The sequence below is a fragment of the Haliotis rubra genome, unplaced genomic scaffold (genome assembly GCF_003918875.1).
Source record: "Haliotis rubra isolate DU_JTF1 unplaced genomic scaffold, ASM391887v1 Scf1580, whole genome shotgun sequence".
In the NCBI taxonomy this organism is placed as follows: domain Eukaryota; kingdom Metazoa; phylum Mollusca; class Gastropoda; order Lepetellida; family Haliotidae; genus Haliotis; species Haliotis rubra.
Window position 1 is genome coordinate 117,333 of NW_025765537.1, and position 22,518 is coordinate 139,850.

Here is a 22,518-nt window from a genome sequence, read left to right on the forward strand (position 1 = left end):
TTAACAGATTAGTCAAGTTTCAGTGTTGATTAAGTGTAAAATGCATGACAGATTTCATTCCAGTAAGTCAAGTGGTTTTGGACTATGAGGTCGTTGGAGAAAAACCCAGGGTAAATGGTGAAAATAACAAACACAAATACATGTCAATTTCAGAAGACAAAAGTCTGTAACATGTTGAATGAGGACAGGAAAAAACAATGGTGACATATTCATGGTCCAGCAATATGATAAATTCTGTATTTCGAATCACAATGTTTGATGAAACGACAGAGAAATACATTTGCATATACATTTCAACCGAGGAAACTTTTCACACAAGCAGCCTGGCCTGTGTAGTTGATGCATAGCATACTGTGATAACACATGTTGAGTATTGTTTTCCTGCAATATCATGTCAGGGGACTGAAGAAAATGCATTTTCTGGGCTGAACCCAGGGTGTGAAGAGCAAATGCATTAGGGTATTTCACCGCCCCAAATATCTTTGAGTAGTGGTAAAACAACATTGTCAAAATTTCCTGTGTTCGATGAAGCTTTGTCCAGTGACTCTGTTCTGTACACATGACTGAGGTTGTCTCTTTCGTCTTGCTGTCTCTATCTCTCGTTTTGTGTGCAGTACCAGTTTGCTGAAATGAGGACGCCATATTGAAGAACTGATGCTTTACATACATATTATATTAGAAATAATATCAATATAGATCCATTTTGATAAGTAAATATGTCGTATTATAGTATGAACAGTAATTATTGAGAATTTTAGGAATATGTTTAATTCGATTTCTAGTATAAACAACCTTGACCAGCTATCAAGTGCTTGGTTTCATTCCAGAGAGACAACTCCGTTAATCCTTTTTCATTAGTTTGTGAAGAGTTATCCCCCTTTGTTTACTTGCTAGCAGACGACATTTTCAGTGATCCTCAGTATGGATGATTTAGAGAAGAGGAAGTTGATTTTAGAGTATTATAACAAGGACATCAGATCAGCTAAAGTGATTTCAAGTAGAACAGGCATCCCTTGTCCACTGTTCATCGTGTTTTGAAAAATATTGCAAATGGATATGGCATTGAGCACCAGGGAGGCGCAGGTAGGCCCAGAAAATTGACTGTCGGTGACAGGAGGCGGCTTGGTATTCTTGTTTCTAAAAAAACGAAGGCGTTTGGAAACCTTAAGGCTGGATATGATTGATAGAGGAACTGTGGCTGTCTGTAAGGAGTCAATTAGAACTGAGCTGCATGAAATGGGTTGGCAGAAAAGTCGAGGAATTCCATCACCGATCATGAAATCTGAACAAAAGGAGTGAAGGTTGAACTGGTGTTACAGCATAGAAATTTTAACTGGGACAATGTGATTTTCTCAGATGAAAGTTCTGTGTGGCTGTTTCCTAATACACTGAAATTCTGGACCAAACAAACTGAAAAACCTTTGTATCAGCCCCAAAGTAGAGTCCGAAATTTAACGTGTGGGGTGGCATATCTGTGTTAGGGGAAACGTCCCTCTGTGTATTTGAAGGGAATATGAACATCGAGCGGTACACAGATATTCTCGAGGGACATTTACTTCCATCTGCTCACGTGTTCTATGGAAATGTTTGGATTTTCCAGCAGGACAATGACCCAAAACATCGTTCAAAGCATTCACAGGCCTGGTTTCGGACCCAAAATATGACATTATTAGATAGGCCAAGCTATAGCCCTGACCTAAATCCAATAGAAAATGTTTGGGGACTTATAAAGGAAAGTGTCAATTAGAAAAATCTGACAAATATTGCTGAAATGAAAGAAGAGGTGGTCCGATATTGGGACAGCATGGACCACGACTTTCTAACTTCTTTGATCAGTAGTATACCCTGCCGCATTGAAGCCTGCATTGCTGCCCATGGTGACTTGACAAAATACTAACTGTTCACCTGTCTTTGAATCTGGAGTTATGTTCTGCTAATATTCACATTTAATACGCGAGTAAAGAGTGAAAAAATACAAAAATTACAATCTTTAAATTCTCAATAATTTCTGGTTGTACTGTATCATTTCATTAAATAGGTGCCTGTTTAAACAGTTGTCTATGGCACCACAATTCGCTCTGAAAAGATGTCTTAGACAAAGCAGATGCATTTGATCAAGGGTCAGAATATGAAATCAGATCAAAGGTGAAATGCATTGCACACAGCACAGCAGTCAGAAACAGACTGGGCCTCTGTACAGCCAGCATCCACACATTACTGGGCCTCTGTACAGCCAGCATCCACTGTACAGCCAGCATCCACTGTACAGCCAGCATCCACTGTACAGCCAGCATCCACTGTACAGCCAGCATCCACACATTACTGGGCCTCTGTACAGCCAGCATCCACACATTACTGGGCCTCTGTACAGCCAGCATCCACACATTACTGGGCCACTGTACAGCCAGCATCCACTGTACAGCCAGCATCCACTGTACAGCCAGCATCCACACATTGTACAGCCAGCATCCACTGTACAGCCAGCATCCACACATTGTACAGCCAGCATCCACACATTGTATTGCAAGTCAGTAGACTGGGCCTCTGTACAGCCAGCATCCACACATTACTGGGCCACTGTACAGCCAGCATCCATACATTGTATTGCAAGTCAGTAGACTGGGCCTCTGTACAGCCAGCATCCACACATTGTATTGCAAGTCAGTAGACTGGGCCTCTGTACAGCCAGCATCCACACATTGTATTGCAAGTCAGTAGACTGGGCCTCTGTACAGCCAGCATCCACACATTGTATTGCAAGTCAGTAGACTGGGCCTCTGTACAGCCAACATCCACACATTGTATTGCAAGTCAGTAGACTGGGCCTCTGTACAGCCAGCATCCACACATTGTATAGCCAAGTCAGTAGACTGGGCCACTGTACAGCCAGCATCCACATTGTATTGCAAGTCAGTAGACTGGGCCACTGTACAGCCAACATCCACACATTGTATTGCAAGTCAGTAGACTGGGCCTCTGTACAGCCAGCATCCACACATTGTATTGCAAGTCAGTAGACTGGGCCACTGTACAGCCAGCATCCATACATTGTATTGCAAGTCAGTAGACTGGGCCACTGTGCAGCCAGCATCCACACATTGTATTGCAAGTCAGTAGACTGGGCCTCTGTACAGCCAGCATCCACACATTGTACAGCCAGTATCCACACATTGTACAGCCAGCATCCACTGTACAGCCAGCATCCACACATTGTACAGCCAGCATCCACACATTGTATTGCAAGTCAGTAGACTGGGCCTCTGTACAGCCAGCATCCATACATTGTATTGCAAGTCAGTAGACTGGGCCTCTGTACAGCCAGCATCCACACATTGTATTGCAAGTCAGTAGACTGGGCCTCTGTACAGCCAGCATCCACATTGTATTGCAAGTCAGTAGACTGGGCCTCTGTACAGCCAGCATCCACACATTGTATTGCAAGTCAGTAGACTGGGCCTCTGTACAGCCAGCATCCACACATTGTACAGCCAGCATCCACACATTGTACAGCCAGCATCCACTGTACAGCCAGCATCCACACATTGTACAGCCAGCATCCACACATTGTATTGCAAGTCAGTAGACTGGGCCTCTGTACAGCCAGCATCCATACATTGTATTGCAAGTCAGTAGACTGGGCCTCTGTACAGCCAGCATCCACACATTGTATTGCAAGTCAGTAGACTGGGCCTCTGTACAGCCAACATCCACACATTGTATTGCAAGTCAGTAGACTGGGCCTCTGTACAGCCAGCATCCACACATTGTATTGCAAGTCAGTAGACTGGGCCTCTGTACAGCCAGCATCCACACATTGTATTGCAAGCCAGTATCCACACTCTGTACAGCCAGCATCCACTGTACAGCCAGCATGGGCCTCTGTACAGCCAGCATAGACCACACATTGTACAGCCAGCATGCAAGTCACACATGGGCCTCTGTACAAGTCAGTAGACTGGGCCTCTGTACAGCCAGCATCCACACATTGTATTGCAAGTCAGTAGACTGGGCCTCTGTACAGCCAGCATCCACACATTGTATTGCAAGTCAGTAGACTGGGCCTCTGTACAGCCAGCATCCACACATTGTATTGCAAGTCAGTAGACTGGGCCTCTGTACAGCCAGCATCCACACATTGTACAGCCAGTATTGTACAGCCAGCATCATTGTAGACTGGCCAGCATCCACTGTACAGCCAGCATCCACACAATTGTAGACAGCCAGCATCCACACATTGTACAGCAAGTCCACACATTGTAGACTGGGCTGGGCCTGTACAGCCAGCATCCACACTTGTATTGCAAGTCAGTAGACTGGGCCTCTGTACAGCCAGCATCCACACATTGTACAGCAAAATCCACACATATTGTATTGCAAGTCAGTAGACTGGGCTGTACAGCCAGCATCCACACATTGTATTGCAAGTCAGTAGACTGGGCCTCTGTACAGCCAGCATACATACATTGTATTGCAAGTCAGTAGACTGGGCCTCTGTACAGCCAGCATCCACACATTGTATTGCAAGTCAGTAGACTGGGCCTCTGTACAGCCAGCATCCATACATTGTATTGCAAGTCAGTAGACTGGGCCTCTGTACAGCCAGCATCCACACATTGTATTGCAAGTCAGTATACGTGGTAAAACCAAGTCATTGACCTTGCCACACATGTCTGGTACTTTCTTGACATGTTTAATCAGGTCTTACTTGAGGTGTGACAGATCTAAAATGAGGTCATGGATGATCTTCCTTCCTTCCATACGTTGTTTACGAACTTCTTGTAACACCAGCAGTTGGCTGTAAAATAGTTAAAGTGATCTCCAACATGTTTTGTCATTAAACAGGAGATACTCAAATATCTCTCCTACTGCAAACAAATTATATACCACAAAACACTTGTATACAAGAGCAAATGTCCAAATGTGTCCAATCTTGCTAACTGGACATTAGAGGGACTGGGAAAATTGTCCAGATATCGGTCAATCCAGTTATCAGTCCTTGAGACTTGTAGACCAAATTATGGTATTTGGCTTTACCAGGTCTTTAACTACCATATAATTATCAAAAATACCAAATAACAATTATATTTCTTGTTTTATGGATCCGCCAGTCGTATTTTTTCAAGAATAGGAAAAAAAATAATTAATTCTCCCCACAAAAAAAATAAAATCACAATGTTAATGTGATATGAAATATTCTTGAAATCAGCGTGAAACCTAAACTCAGTCAACTTATATTTAGTTGATATAAACTAACCAAACGAGTTAACATGGAAACTCATGTGGGTTTTTGCGTTGGTGATTTTTTTAATTTAAGTTTTCTGAGGACAAAAATCAGTAAAGCAAGAAATGTACTCATGCCAATAATATTATTGGCATGATGGTTGTCACCCCCTTCAATTTTTTGGGGGGAGAGGGTGTGTGGGGTGTGTGGGGTGGGGTGACACCCATTATTGGCATGAGTATATAATTGGTCTGCCCTTATGGTGATATTCAACAGAAAGTTTGCAGATTCTTCACTTTGTTCATGAACTTTAATTTATACAAAATTTCTTCATTTGTTATTTCAAGTGGTACAGACTAGTGCCTGTCAGGCAAATAGGATTAATGGCTCCCCTCTGTCTGGTCATTCATTTGTGGTAAGACAATACCGCTCGTTCTGCCCCTTCTTAACCACTACGATTTCTCTACATAGATTCTAATTATTACAAAGAATATGACTTGTTACTATGTAAAGACCATTTATTTTTCTCGCTACAAAAGACTGAAAAAAATAAATTTCCCACTCTTGATTTTTCTTGTTTTTTGGGGGTGAAATTGTCAGTAAACATCAAAGCATGAAAAAAAATAAAATTGGCCTGTTATCAGAAATGTCTAGGGATTTTGGTTACAGAGCAGGTTCAGTTAAACAATGTCCAGTTATGTGGAGTACACTGTATCATATTCTTCTCAGAAATTTGACTTGATTCTACAATTTAGTAATCATCGGTAAAGATCTAACATATGGAAATTCAACTTATCCAAAATTCAAACTACTTAATGTATATAAGGAGTTGTGGCCTTCATCATGTCTGAGATCAAAACATGTCACCAGTAATGAAAATGGAAAAGAAAACTCATTAACATTCGTTTGTGTTTTAAAGCCACAGTCAGGAATGTTCATTATTCCAGCTCAATGACAGTAGGCTCACAAAGACCATAATTGCAGAATGTAAAACTCAATGGCAAGCCCAGGATCTGTACAAATTACTGCAGGTTAACAGACATTTTGAAAATTTCCCTTTTGTTTTAACACCAGAATATGTTCTTTACCTGGGCTTGTAAAGTTGTAAAGTTTTGTTCTAGCCCTACAATATCTACTGGTCCCCAGTTGATATATATTCATGAGACTTTGCTTTACGGCCTGGCTACTTCAAGACATGGTCATCTCAGCCATTTGTGAAATTCCAGCTGTAATTCAGGCTCTTTACAAGCTGCAGATAGGTACACAATCAACCTTGAATCCAACTGCGAAGCTGAATATGCTAGTCTCTCGTACAGACCCTGAAGCAAATATATCCAAGAAAGCCCACACAAGTCTAGAAAATGTGGCAAGTCTACATTTCCTCAGCTTCTGAAAATGAAGAAAGTCTCAGGGCTCCTTTTCATTATATATTTTTTTTTACTATGAACATTTTTCAGTAAAATATGTTCATTTCAGAGACTAGTTGTTAGTCTACTGAATATGCCTGAGCCTAGATTTACATACCATGTGTAAAGGGAGGCAACTCCAATGACTTTATCAATATGAAGTAAACTGATGAAAAGAGTTATCAAATTCATGACACATCAGTTGTAACATAACAATATCCATGGGTGCAATGATATCAATGAATCAATATTGTTGTCAATGAAATTAACAATATGTACAACAGTATTTATATATTCATGTTTAAATTCTGTTTAAATTTTAAAAAAAAAAGCCAAATATATGGAATATTAACTACCTAAGTACTGAGATATGTACCATGGCATAGGCGGATCCTTTTGTCCTGAAAGTTTATTAAATCAATGAAACTTGGGTGAAAATGAAGTGAGGCCACCACCCCCCCCACCCCATCCAATAGTGTACAACCACCCTTTCTCAAACAACTGTATCCACCCCTGCATGGTCAGTATCAGTACGTGTGTATTGTGATGCAGATGTATCTTGTCACATCAATGGAATCTGTACAATGTCTTTTATCTGATCTTAGGGAACAACTCTCACTGTCAATGGTCCATCTGTTCTTCTATCTCATACGTTCTCAGAATATCCCACGAATGTCTATTTACAGACAGTACCTGGGTTTTACTTACTTTGCTGATTCCTCCATATTGACCACCTCACACAGCTGGGAGTCGGTAAAGTCCAGTTCAGCATCTACATCACTTCCTGGACATCATCAAATTACAAGAGTGAGTTAGTGTTGGGAATTAGTTAAAATCTCATAATTGATGATTGGTTCATTACAACCGATCAATCATCGAAAATAATTGGTTAGTGTCATTTATGAAATGTGTTAATGCACAAAATAATAAGGAAAAAAACCATGTAGTTCTGTGGGTTTTTTTTGGCAAAATTTCGCATCTTTAAAGGATGACTAGTATGGAGGAACATAAATTTCTTAGAGCCTTTAAGATAAATTCAATCATGACTTGGAACGAGCTTGTAGTGCTTATGAAATGTAACAGAAAAAAACAACCTAGTGAAAAATACTGTTAGTGAAAACAAGTGTTCTAGAATTGTTTGTTTTCGATTATGAGAAAACATGATCGATTGCTTGGTCGTTTAGTCACTGCGACCAATCTTCGATTATTTCAATTAATCGGACCACCACTAGAGTGAGTGAGTATGGTTTTGTGCTGTTTATAGCAATAATTCAGCAATGTCAATCGGCTTTACACTTTGTACCTATGTATTGAATAGAATACAGCTTTCAGCAAGATGAATGAAGACTTTAACCTCCCGGCTAATCCACCGCTCATCAACATATCACTATATATCATAACAAACTGGGCATAGTGTCCCATTCCTTGAAGAGAAGAAAAACATGACAAGCATTTTCAAAGTGCTACTTTATAACCTAGCCTGGTTCAGCTCCCTTGGCAGAAGGATAACAGTAAAATTACCAATTTACCCATTCACTTCTGCCAGAACAGATGCAAATTTCAAACTGCAGTCCATTTGCTGCAAAATTGTACTGAAAATACCAAATAAATATACACCCTAAAACAACTATTTATCTAAATGGTGTAAAAGTTATATATTTGTGCATACCAACTCATTACTATACTTTCAGACAATGTCATGAAGTAGTGGAAAAATTGATTGTTGGTGTTTTAAAGACTGTTGTAACAAGGGGGTATGCAGTGTATTAAACCAACACTGCCATTGGGATGAACTGAGATCAAAAGTTATCTTTCAGTAAATCCTCAGAAAGGAAGAAGCACTGATATTAATTTTGTAAACACATACTCACATACCTGCAAGTATGCTAGCTTCTGTGTTCTTCATTGATGTGGTAGAACTTGTACTCTCATCACCACCTCCAGAAGTCATCTCAGGTGCAATAACTTCTCCCGCTTCTCTGGATACCACTGAGTGGCACTGCAGAATCCCTGCTGAATTCTTCTTGGCGTCTGTAACTTGATGTACTGATGTAATGTCATACATTTCTTTCTCCTTTGTTCTGCTTTTGTTAACGGATGAAGGATCAGATGTTTTATTGAAGTCTTCAACACTGCCTGATTCTTGCACAGGATGATCAGAGATCACTTCATCTGTATTCAGGGATAAACACTTTCTACGTTTTCTGTCCTCTTCACTTTCATTGACATCTATCACCATGGTTACTGTCTGGTTTGTATCTTGCACTTGTACTGGAGAAATTACTACTTCAGATGTATAACCTTGGGCAGTACAATCCTGATCAGCTTCCTCCATCTCTACATGTATGTGCATATCTTCCACCTTCTCTACTGATGATGACTTGACATTTTCATCATCAGTTTCAGATGATTTACATTCTTCACTGATGTGCTTTAAACTTTTCAGTACATCTTCAGAAAGAATCAAGGACACATCTTCTGCTTCATCAGGTAATGCTGGGACTGGTATTTCATCACTCAAATGCTCACATCCATCCGCACCGACACCCACACCTCCACATGTCTCCCCGGGTGGTGTCGTCAAGTCACCTCTGTCAGCAGGTACCTCTGCAATTTGTGGGGAACACTCCAGCATCTTAGTATCTGTGGTACCTCCAACAGGTTCATTACATGTCTCAGTCTGCAAGGTGTGAGGAGTATGGCTGCAGCAAGGGTGTTGACCCTCCTTAGGGCTTGCAGCAGCTGCAGTATTGAATTCCTTGGCTCTTGGTTTTGCTTCCTGTTGTGCATGTGACACTTCTGTTTCTGTTTCAGTTTCCTCAATATGTTCTGAGTGAAGAAGGGATTTATCTGGGGCATCACATCCTTCAATTTCTTCTTGTCCATTAGATTCATTAACTTTGCATTCTGTTCTACAACATTAAAATCTCTGACTGATTAAATAATACTGACCATGACATTGTGTGCAATCTGTAAGTTTAGTCTAGAATATTAGTCCAAAGCCAAAATCTGGCAAAGCTCAGCACAACTAACAATATGTAAATTATACTAAAATCAACTGTAAATGATACAGTGATGATAAGTTCAGGCAGAAAATTTAAGAACAGATTGAAGCTCCATGCAAACACATGAGATTGTTTCATCATAACACTTTACTGTCAACTCTCTTTGAGTCGAAGTCCAAGTTTTGAGCCAGTGGTGCCTACTTATCCAGCTAACAAATTTCCCAGATAGCATTCAGACGTTGACCCAACGTTGGAAATGGTTTTGCAAACATTGCCAACGTTGGGCCAACATCCGAATGCTATCTGGATTACAATGCACCTAGCTTATAAATCAGTTGTTTTAACTGGCAATGTTATACAAAGACACAATTTGCCTAACATGTGAGCTATAAATATACTCTGCAGCAAAAAATACCATCAGTACGAATTCAAAATTAGATAGGCACTGTAATCAAATCATTACAGAAATGGACATTAAATAAGCGGATCAAAACCATTTTTTGTGTATAATATCTTGACACATCAATGAATAACTCAGCACAATTTCAAGACATTACGTGAACGTTTGCAGTCCATTCAGACTCTTGACTTCAGTATCTAATGTGATGAGCGGCAATAACTGCACCATGAGCGGCAATATCTGCAGCACAGCTTCTATGCATGGAGTGCACCAATCGATTGATGATGGCACCTGGAACCACACTCTGAGAAAGGCCTGGCACAATAAATCGGCTGTGTTTGGCCTTGGACAGTTGGTATGATATTATTCAGTCTCCTCTGAATTTCATCCCAAAGATGTTCAATTGGGTTTAAATCAGGACTAAGGGCTGGAACACCACAAGGGCCCACTCTCTGCTTCAGGCCGATTCCACACCATACCATGATGCTTGCACCTCCCCTGAGTCTCTTTCCATAACACATTGATCTGAGTAACGCTGGCCACGTCGTCGCCATACTCTTGTTCTGCCATCTGCAGTTGATACGCAGTACCGACTCTCATCTGTGAACAAAACAGTTCTCCATTGCTTGTATCGCTGGTTTTGTTGTTGTACAGCAAACTGTAGACATTCATGCCGATGACGAGGGGTGAGGATAGGTCCACGGTAAGGTCTACGGCAATGGAGGTTCCCGCTGTTAAGACGTCGGCATACTGTATCAGTACTGATTGGTCTTCCGTGTGTTCCCACTGTCTGGCGTGCTGTTTCGGATGCCTGCATGAAGGGATTCTGAACATGCTGTCGCACAACATGGGGTTCTTGTCGTCTTGTGGTGACCACAGGCCCCCACTGCGGGTCAGAAAATCGATAAACTATGCCCCGGTTTAGTATCAACACCCCCTACTATATAGTCACCGTATTTCTGTGATGAACCGTTATGTATTATATAGTAGGGGGTGTTGATACCAAACCGGGGCCTAGTTTATCGATTTTCTGACCCGCAGTGGGGGCCTGTGGTGGTGACCCTTGGTCTGCCAGTACGGGGACGATCATTTGTGGTGATGGTGGCCCGGAAACGTTGCTGCAGCCTGTAGATGGTCTGAACGTTGACATGGCAAGTGATTGGCAACAGCTTGTGCAGTGTGGACAGCTTCAAGTCTTCCTAGCACCTGGTTCCTCTGAGCTGTTGTGAGTCGCGGCATCCTGCTGACGTTGTAATGTGATTGTTTCAACCAGTTTGGGGGTGCATTATATAGGGCTGGTCCTTGTGAACAGCATGTGCAGCATGAGTTGCGTGAAAAACATGGAGAACACCGTACCATCTCCGAGATCAGGTTGCGTTTTGAGACCATTTCCTGGGTTCCATTCTGAGTTTGGGAAGGAATGTCTTTGCTCAGGTAAAGTTGGAGATGTTGTCAAAAATATACAATCAAAACATTAAATGAGTTTACAGTTATCCGTTTCTGCGAAGGAAAATTCCAAACTGACGTTTCTTTTGCTGCTTAGTATATTAGGGCTGTTACGATTTACTTGCATATTTAGTGATTTGAACTGTATCCCTTAACAAATTCAATTCATTATCTGCAGCCACTAGAATTGAATATTGATATCTGTAATAATGTATTTTTACTTTAATTTTGGTGTTATTTATGTGCAAAATAAAATATATTCAAGCCAGGCAGGATAATAGTTGACACTCTTCAAGTTTGACAAAACAAGTCAATTTGTTTTACTGTTGTTTCACTTACGAAATTAAGGTATAATACATCAACTGCTGACTTCTTATAAGTTATCGTACCTGTTATGCAATATTCATATTTGTTACCCCTATTAGTCATGTGTAGCACAGTCGCCTCATAGTGGATTTGTTGGAGCCTAAAAATTATTAATATATTCTTATTGATTTCTATCCCTATTAAGATTGGAGTTAAATTTAGTTGAATCAGGTGGTTCAGCTTGGTGTCATGACAGTTTTAATGTGCTTATCAGCTGTTATGAGCTGACATCAACCATCAGAGCATAAACATATGAAGTTTCTTGTAGTTTAATCATAATTTCCCATTTTTTCTATAATCTCAATAAATGCAATTGAATTCTTCAATTGAAATAATGTATGTATGAATCTCAGCTCTAAAGTTAGCTATTTAAATCAAGGACCAGAGCAGCCTGTTACCCAAAAATACCACCTGATGTTAACTCTACACACACACCAGATGCAAGATATTTGTTTTCACATTTTACTCGGACTAATCCTTTTCACAAAAAAATGTCTAATGTTCATTTATCCCACTTCATCACCAATTCCTGCTGTGTGTGCCATGAATAGCTGGAAATTGCTGATGAAGCATTTCATCCCTGCTGTGTGAAATTTGTCATGCTTTCATTGGCTTCACCTCATCATTTTTAATTATTATATTTGCGTACTTCAAAATATGAGATGTTATTTCTTTCTGTTACTTTATACATTTATGCTTCCAAATTAATGAATTTATGGACCTGGTTTAATCCTTTGCAACAAGCTTATAATGTCAATATGCACCTAATAATACTGAAACAAAATTCCTTAAGTCCAGCCCTGCATCTTACTGGTGGTCGGTGTATCATGAGTCACCATTTCCCCTTTCAAGACTTGCAAAACAGTGAGTGTGCATGTTATAAAACAGATTCTAGTAATTCTTTTCCTCAGAATTCATATCTTGCCTAAATTCACGCCTTGAGATAAAAAGGACTAGCGAGTGAGTAATGAATATTGACATTATAACCAGTCTGTAAATAACATTCAAATTCACATATAGAATTATTGGAATTTTTTTAAAACCATTTTGAAAAAAAATAGAACATCCTCCCATAACATATGTGGGACATTTCAACGTCCCCCTCCACTTAAAAATAGCTCTGGGCATGACCCATTCCTTGCCTGGATGTCATCTAAAGATGGGTCTATCTCTGCCTCATAGTAATTGATACAGGTCTCAACACATTTGACCTAACCAGACGGAACAAACTAAGAATGCAGCCACAAGTGCAAGGTGTAGATTTACTGTAAGATGATGTTTTGTATATGTTTGCACACATAGAGTTTACATTAAATAGCACACATAAAATTTCAGCGATTTGTTTTTTGACATTTTATTTAAAAAAACGATGGAATGTTTTATTTTTTCTATTCACAGTATTTATTTCAACTGTTTCATGACAGATTCATTTCAGAAAAGCTTTACTACACTGATTCGGGCAACCACAAAAGCTGCTTCCCTACTCTAACAGCCTGTTCATACTGTAGTAGACACAGGCTTCAGAGTTGTTCGGAGTTGAGCTTAATACTTCAAACTGTACAATTTTTAAAATCCTATATTAATCCTGCTTTGCAGCACAAAAGTAATTTTTAAGCATACAATAACCAAAATTGATGGCTCTTCAGGCTCATTTAAAATTTATAATCAGACAATACTGTTAAAATGAGCATAAAATTAAAGTCATTTCAGTGAACTATCATGTAACATATGTTATATTTGGGATTACACTTTCTTAGTAAAGTACATGTGTATTCTAGTATCATGGTCACATTGGTGGAATGATTTATAAGGAAAATTTGTGTAAATTATTACTCCAAATAATTTATACAGAAATTCATTACTAATTATTCCACCATGATAGAACGCTAACTTTGTGTGTATGTAATTGTAATAGCATTTTGTTAAATTTCATTGATAAAACATGCAACTTTTTAATCATGCCTCAAGTAAGGTGATATGTATTGCTACATGAGATATACTGGAAATCATCACAAGGACTGCCTTGATTTCACAACAACACCATAAAAACGTGGGACTTACTGTTCATGTATTCTTTCATGTGCAGGGATAGCTACTTTTTTCTTCTTGATAAACGAAGGGACAACCCTGATCTGAGAATCCGTCTGCCTGAAATACAAGTTTTATTAGCATGAAGTCATACTTATGATTTGTTTTGGTTCATTTCAAACTTTTGTTTAATGAAGGACACTAAAAACAACAGTATGTAATCCTTTAGCCTTGTAGTAACTGAGCAGCCCTTTAGACAACTTGTATTGTAGCAAACAACATCTACAAAGTTTGTATCTCACTATGTAAGTACATGTAGTCCAAAAGGATAAGGCTATTATATCCTTTTTCTTTTGAGAAGATGTATCAGAATTGAATTAGATGCTTTATTGGCAGTTTAGAAGATGCATGCTATCTTATGAACATAGAGAATTTTCTGGGTTTCATATTCTTTTTATTGAGCTGTAGAAATTACTGTAGAACTAAAGAACAGTAACTTTCTAGAACTGTTCAACAGTTACTGTTGTTTAGTTCTACCTGATGATGGGGTCAGAAGAAGCCCTGAAACATTGTACCAAACAATAAAATGAGGATGAAACCCAGAAAATTCTCTATCAGGGATTGGGAAGGGCAGGGGCCATGGGCCATTTTGCACACTAGAATACAAAACAGCCCATTAAAATTTGGAAGTTTACTATTGATACAAGGGTAGTGCCCATTCTAAATTCAGAAAATGGCTAATAATCCTGAAAATGGCCCATTGTAAAAGTTCTCTATCCCAATCCCTGCTCTATGTTCAGAAATAAATTGTTGATATGTTTGTGAAAGGATTGATAGTCCTGACACAATTGGGTGAAAAAGCCTTGTTTGTGTTGTTGACTACATAGACCAATCAGGCTAGTACTTACTTGAATTCTTCATTGTTGGTTACAACCTCCTCCTGTGAGTACTTACTTTCCTGCCCTGCAGAAAAAAAGAAAAGGAAAAGTAAAACAACTGGACATTCAATTTAAAGAATGTAATATAAGTTGTGCTGACTGTCATTAACACATACATACCCCAGGTGCCAGATGCCAAGCTGGAATGATTGCTGACTGCTGCGTTAAACAACAGACCCCCCCCCAAAAAAAACCAACAACAACAACAACAACAACAAACAAACCCAAAAACAACAGCCTCATAAACAGGTGTCAGGTACTAGTGTCATGGCTCATGATGGATGATATATGCTTTCATTTACATTGGTCAAGAAACCAGATCCACATTTTCACCCCTCAATAAGTTCAGAATTGCTGGATTATTACAGAAAGACACAAATTCATTGTAACTAGGGCTCTCACGAGTCCAAAATTTGGGACTCGAGTACTCGAGGTGTCAGACCCGACTCGGACCCGAGTACCCGACAATTTGGATGCTTATCTGAAACCAACTTTCAAGCATACACGTAGCTGTTCCAACTTCCAATCTACGAATAATGCAACATGTATATGTGAATACAAACGTTCCTGAATAAAGCAATTGGTATTCAATGTCAATGGAAGTATCTATTACCTTTTTATTTGCAAACAGAATGTGAAGGCAACGTAAGTGTCACTGTGACCCAGTTCTACGCGATCAATTATGTGATTAATATTCATGAGCTGGGCCGGTGATACCTTATTACGCCTGTAAATGCTGTAATATGATTGGATGTGTCCGGGAAAAGAAACCAATCAATCTACTTCTCTTTTCTTTTGGTTTTAAGTTTGACTGCGCTTTCAAGATTATCTAATATTAATATGTCGTTGCAGTTATGACATATTAGCAACTTTTAAACATTAACCTGGACGATAAGTCACATAATCAATTAACCTTAATCACGGTTAAAATGTGGCAAAACACGTTCCAAAGCTGGAAGATACATAGATAAAGCGTTCATTGATTGGTGCTGCATTAGATACTAGTATCTTGTAAAGATGGATCGACTATGGAACTTAAAGAATATGTAAAACAGGATTGATGTTTATTTGAGACTTCTTATAATGAAAACGGTTTGGTTTCAAACTAAAGACTAACCATTTATTGAGTAACACTACGCTGTATTTCTTCTTCCGAAACTCTGCTGAACGGAGATCACGTCAATGGTATTCATTGTGATTAAAATTTTCACTATTAAGGATATAGGTCTCCAAGTGTGAATGTTATTTTGAATGCGTATGTATGTGTAGATTGTTGAATATGTAACACTGAAATACGCTGGATAAGAACGACTGAATATCTATGTAGAAAACAAGTTGTTCAAACATAGGTATAGTGGGCAGGGACAGTGATACAGCCGTGAGTGGTTACGCTTGTCCACGCGTCCGTAGTTAGGGCAACGGCAGGTACTGTTTTGGGTACTGATATTTTGTTCTCCTTGCAAACTTCATACGACATTATGAGGTAGTTGTGAATTGCGGCAGTACATGGGACCTGGTAATTTGGGTTCAATGGTTCACAGAAAGCCCTGAAACCCTCCCTTTTAACAAGACTTAATGGTCGCATATCCTTAACGCGCATAAGCATTGCTTTTTGCGTAATACCTTCATACCATTTCCTGTCAACAGGCTTGCGACTTTTGCTATCAAACTTACCAAACTGCCCCAGCGTTGCTTGTTGAGCTGGTTTTCTGTCTACAGTGCTATATTGTGGGTGCTTACAGGACAAATGCTTGTGTAAATAAGGGAAACGCCACAAAGACGGCATTTCGTATTTTGGCCACTAAATCAAGATACAAATGCGTCCAGACATTGGATTTTTTCTCACGATCATCCATCTTGATTGCATGAGATGTTTAGAGGTATCTCCCCTGCGAGTCTTCGAGTCCATTCAATTGGACTCGAGTCCTGCTTTACCCGACTCGGCCCCGAGTACTCGTGAGAGCCCTAATTGTAACAGCTGTGTCATACTGAATATCTCTCAAAATAATACACAGCACAGAGATCAATCTGTGACATCAGGGTACTAACAAAACTCAATCTGTGACATCAGGGTACTAACGAAACATAATCTGTGACATCAGGGTACTAACAAAACACAAACTGTGACATCAGGGTACTAACAAAACACAAACTGTGACATCAGGGTACTAACAAAACACAATCTGTGACATCAGGGTACTAACAAAACACAATCTGTGACATCGGGGTACTAACAAAACACAATCTGTGACATCAGGGTACTAACAAAACAATCTGTGACATCAGGGTACTAACAAAACACAATCTGTGACATCAGCATACTAACAAAACACAATCTGTGACATCAGGGTACTAACAAAACACAATCAGTGGTAAGAGTTTCATAGGATTTGAGGGGTGGTGGGGTAGCTTAATGGTTAAAGCGTTTGCTTGTCACGCCGCGTACGATATCCTCACATGGGTACAATTTGTGAAGCCCATATCTGGTGCCCCTACCGTGATATTGCAGGAATATTGCTAAAATAGTGTAAACTAATATTATGATATGGGTCTTGGGTCCAAGTGATGGTTCCGTGTGAAACACCTTATCTAACTGGCGTGCTGGTCTGCTTGGGGAATTAACTCAGCAAAAGAGTCCTAAGTCACAAGAAGCTAATCACACTTTTATTTACAAGAACGGAGTAACATGGGGTCCACAGAGAGTCGGTACAAACCCTCTGGGCTGAGGGCTAGAGCTGACCTGTGTTGGGAGTCTAAACCCTACTGATGGACAAATGAAGATAGAGACATTTTATCTACAATTAAAACAATAAAGAGATTATGATTGGTTGACTGATACAAAAAATGGGTGTAACCTACATTAGCCTATCAAATACAGAATATACTAAATGGGGTGGGTCCTTCAATGACCAGACAGGGCAATCACTCTTAATCCTTGTTAATCCTAGTTTAACTGGCACTAATCTCGATGGCACTTTTACTGGATGCTTGGATGCTTACCCTGGGCTAGATCTCAATGAGCCTAATCTGATGTGTCAATTACAGGTGCTTGGATTACAATAGATGCATTTAATCGTCTGGTCATAACTCTGAATTACTGAAAGGGTTGCTAACAGCTTGAGTCCTCAATACCTTAGGCTAGGATTTTATCTTGGATATCTGTGAAATTGTGTAGCCGTGATTTATCCCTTTTTCAATAGTATGTCTGTGAGATGAGTTTTACAACTTTTGACTGGAGTCTTTCTCTAAGCTATTACTAATATTCTATATTTATATTTTCCTAATATCTGAATCCTAATATATTGCTTGTAGTGGTAATAATGAATAATGAATTTTGTATGAATTATTATCCCATGATAACTTCCCACTGTCTGAAAAAGTTTGGTCCCCAAACTTGGACAAAAGATTTCTTAGATGGACAATGGTATAAACTTAGTTGATGGACAATGGTAGAATAGTAAATGGTAATTAGATTGTCTCTTTGGTACTGGGGCACAAGTTCCTTCTGCTGTCATCTGGTCGTCTGGATGTGGAATCGGGCTTGTCATGGCTCTGTGTACTGGTTCTTTATGTTTCCAGGAGGCCTTGTGATGGTTCCACATCCTGATTTTGGAGTTGACTTCTCCATTATCCCATGCAGACAGATGATTTACATGAAAAATTCAAAACAAAAGAGAGTTAGCTTGCTGCCAACAATATACATGTAACTATTTTGGTTTGTGCTGAATACGCATTACATAAAGATACTTTTCCCTGCAAATAAATTGTCTATTAGTGCATTGTAAGAGGTGACTTTTATGTATTGAAGTCATGACCTGGAATAATGCATGGGCAGTTAATACAACGTACATGGGGTGATAAAACACATAAATGTCATGTATGAGCAAATATATATACATGTGCTTGTATGATTCTCCACCAACTATTATGATATGGGTCTTGGGTCCAAGTGATGGTTCCGTGAAACACCTTATCTAACTGGCGTGCTGGTCTGCTTTGGGGAATTAACTCAGCAAAGAGTCCGAAGTCACAAGAAGCTAATCACACTTTTATTTACAAGAACGGAGTAACATGGGGTGGCCACAGAGAGTCGGTACAACCCTCTGGGCTGAGGGCTAGAGCTGACCTGTGTTGGGAGTCTAAACCCTACTGATGGACAAATGAAGATAGAGACATTTTATCTACAATTAAAACAATAAAGAGATTATGATTGGTTGACTGATACAAAAATGGGTGTAACCTACATTAGCCTATCAAATACAGAATATACTAAATGGGGTGGGTCCTTCAATGACCAGACAGGGCAATCACTCTTAATCCTTGTTAATCCTAGTTTAACTGGCACTAATCTCGATGGCACTTTTACTGGATGCTTGGATGCTTACCCTGGGCTAGATCTCAATGAGCCTAATCTGATGTGTCAATTACAGGTGCTTGGATTACAATAGATGCATTTAATCGTCTGGTCATAACTCTGAATTACTGAAAGGGTTGCTAACAGCTTGAGTCCTCAATACCTTAGGCTAGGATTTTATCTTGGATATCTGTGAAATTGTGTAGCCGTGATTTATCCCTTTTCAATAGTATGTCTGTGAGATGAGTTTTACAACTTTTGACTGGAGTCTTTCTCTAAGCTATTACTAATATTCTATATTTATATTTTCCTAATATCTGAATCCTAATATATTGCTGTAGTGGTAATAATGAATAATGAATTTTGTATGAATTATTATCCCATGATACTAAACTCACTCACTCACATACCACTATAGGATTTGAACCCCAACATCACAATATTATTCATTTTAGGGACAGTTGACAAGAATGATAAAATATCTCTCTTACTTATTATTACAATTTCACAATTTTATTACTTTACAGGACCCTTAAGTTTCCTGAGAAGACCCCTTGAAATGAGCAATTAGGGTCTGCTCGATTTCGTAACTGTAACGCCTTTCACTCTTCCTAAAACATTATTATCCCATACTTTTGGTCCTAAAATCCCACAAGAGTTGCTGATGTGACTTAAACACAAAACTTAAAGGTCACATGCAACGTAAAACACAACTTTGCAGATTCTGATACCTTTCGTATGGACTTACCAAACAAAGCCAAAATGCAAATTCAACTTATAAAGTTGAAAAATAACGCATGAAAAAAAAAAACGCGCTGAAATCGAGAGTTCAAACGTTTCACTAATTTTCCCCAGACTTTTCTGGGGAATACCGGTTTCAACAGCTGGCTGGCGCCATAGCACGCGCGCAGTGAAATAGGTTTCGCGAACTTGGAAGCTGGCTGTCTGGTGAATACTCTGGTGAAGGCTTTGGTGTGAGCTATTTTCATAATGTTTTGTTGATATCTCACAGGCGAGCTTTTATATGTTATGACAGTAAATAAACTGTTTATATAATTTCATTTGTCTATTTCACCACACGCTCTTCTTACCGAGTCACTTTCTCAGTTCGATACTTAAAAGCAATGTCATTATTTAGCTGACACAATTTCTAACTGTGATATAGATATGTCGCTGTCACAGACAAAACTCAATGTCTTGTTTTATTGACACCTGTGTGTCTGCCTGCCTGTCTGCTAATGACAATATTCAATACACAACTGCGATCACTGACCACATGCAATTTGAACTTAACACCAATCAGGCTATACACCATAAACAAAACGCATTGATTTATGGCCCGAAGTTCGGGTCTCTGTCACATTATGTAATTACACAGACAGGCAGGTGTGATAATTTGAACACATGACATGTTATGATGTCTGTTGATTGCAAAATGTTATACACAAAAATGAGCATGTATTTACAAAACCCAACATCTCTATATATACACACACAATGAGCCGCGGAAGGCGGCATCTGCTAATGAACCAGCCGCTACACTTGAGTGCACACCCACCCGCTTCTGACTGGGTTCGTATCCCGGCTGCTTCGCTTCGAGGGAGGTAAACCCAAGTACAAAAATATTGCACTTTTGATTTGCATGCATTATACGCTTATAATTTTGTTTATTTGTTTTTTCATAATCAGCAATGCATATTATATGTCATGAAGAAGTGATAATTGTGTTTTAATTATGTTTGATTTTTGGTTGCATGTGACCTTTAAGAATACACAACGAAGACAACAAAGACTTGGACATGTCACTGGATCAGCTTTGTATTATGACAATTATCCCTGACACTACCTGTCTTTGTGAGCAATCACACATGCAGATTATTGATGCTTCAAGTAAGTAAATACAATTGATGTTTAGTTATGTGACTGTGGTATTAATTATCCAAGGTAACTCCAACTGGGCCATACCACATAACATATGTAAGCTTAAAGACCTTATAACTCCATGATATTCTACAATGGTAGCCATATGCCTACCATTTAGCTGGAAAAGTTAATCTAGGCTTGTTTCTTGTCACAAAACAATATAAACCTATTATTCTAACATGATATTTAATCTCTTCCAAAGAATGCAATATGTAATACACTGGTGACACAGAATACAGAGAATTAATTAAGGAGCTTTTGGGCAGATAGAACATATTCTAGATATGTACTAGTGACCTGAAACACTTAACACAACATTCCATAACCTTGACATGATATGGTGTAACCTTGTGATGATATGGTGTAGCCTTGAGTTGATGTGGTGTAACCTTGTGATGTCGGATGAACCTTGACATGATATGGTGTAACATTGTGATGATATTGAGCAACCTTTGTGACGATATGGTGTAACCTTGTGATGATATCATATGGTGTAGACTTGAGATGATATGGTGTAACCTTGTGGATGATATGGAGCAACCTTTGTGATGATATGGTGTAGGCTTGAGATGATATGGTGTAACTTTGTGATGATATGGAGGAACCTTGTGATGATATGTCGGAACCTTGTGATGATACGGTGTAACCTTGTGATGATATGTTGAGGCTTGAGATGATATGGTGTAATCTTGTGATGATATGGAGCAACCTTGTGATGATATGGTGTAACCTTGAGATGATATGGTGTAGGCTTGAGATGATATGGTGTAACCTTGTGATGATATGGGGCTATCATATGAATGTGTGTGGTATGAAATTTTAATATTTGAAAGCTCTTAAGTCAGTCATAATGAAAAAGAAAGGTACCTACCTTTTGAGGGACATTTTCTTCTTTCCCTTCCTCTTGCCCTGTTGTTCATGACTACTAATTCTACCAACAACAGAAAACAGTGTACTACTTAGTCGAGATAAGTGCTAGAAGAAAAGAATAACCACAACCTTATGCAGACATTATTGAGTCATAGTGAAGCCTCCTCTTGGTTTGAAAAGTGTTCAAGTCTAATTTATGATTATATTGTACTTTGTAATCATGACATATGAGACCGTGGTCCATGGGTATATTGTTCGAGTCCCTGTTCGGGCTGCCAAATGAGGCCCTGGTCACTCTTTGTCTATCTCGTGATCATCCAAAAAGTAAAAACATTAAAGATACAAAGGCACACTCCAATGACTTTTCACAAAAGCAATATGTTTTATCTAAATGTTGCTTTTGTCACTCTGCAATGTGTGTTAAATAGAAAGGTAAAACCCAATATGGCCAAACACAAATCAATCTCTTTGGAGTGATTTGGTGTATCATTCCTCCTATTTGTAGCCTCAATTTGTGGTTATATTTCAGGTGCGTGGATACTGCTGATTGGGTGCTTGGCA

General features: G+C 39.2%; 1 protein-coding gene across 1 annotated transcript; it reads right to left on the minus strand.

The window, feature by feature from the left end:
• Positions 1-208: 208 nt before the first annotated feature.
• LOC124271180 lies at positions 209-22,101 on the minus strand. The gene is made up of 7 exons (XM_046706269.1): positions 21,959-22,101; positions 14,781-14,835; positions 13,906-13,992; positions 8,503-9,539; positions 7,336-7,411; positions 4,706-4,795; positions 209-624 (listed from the first exon to the last, which is right to left on the minus strand). The coding sequence occupies exons 1-7, from the start codon at positions 22,005-22,007 to the stop codon at positions 507-509; spliced, it is 1,512 nt and encodes a 503-aa protein (XP_046562225.1). The 5' UTR covers positions 22,008-22,101; the 3' UTR covers positions 209-506.
• Between the last annotated feature and the right edge of the window lie 417 nt (positions 22,102-22,518).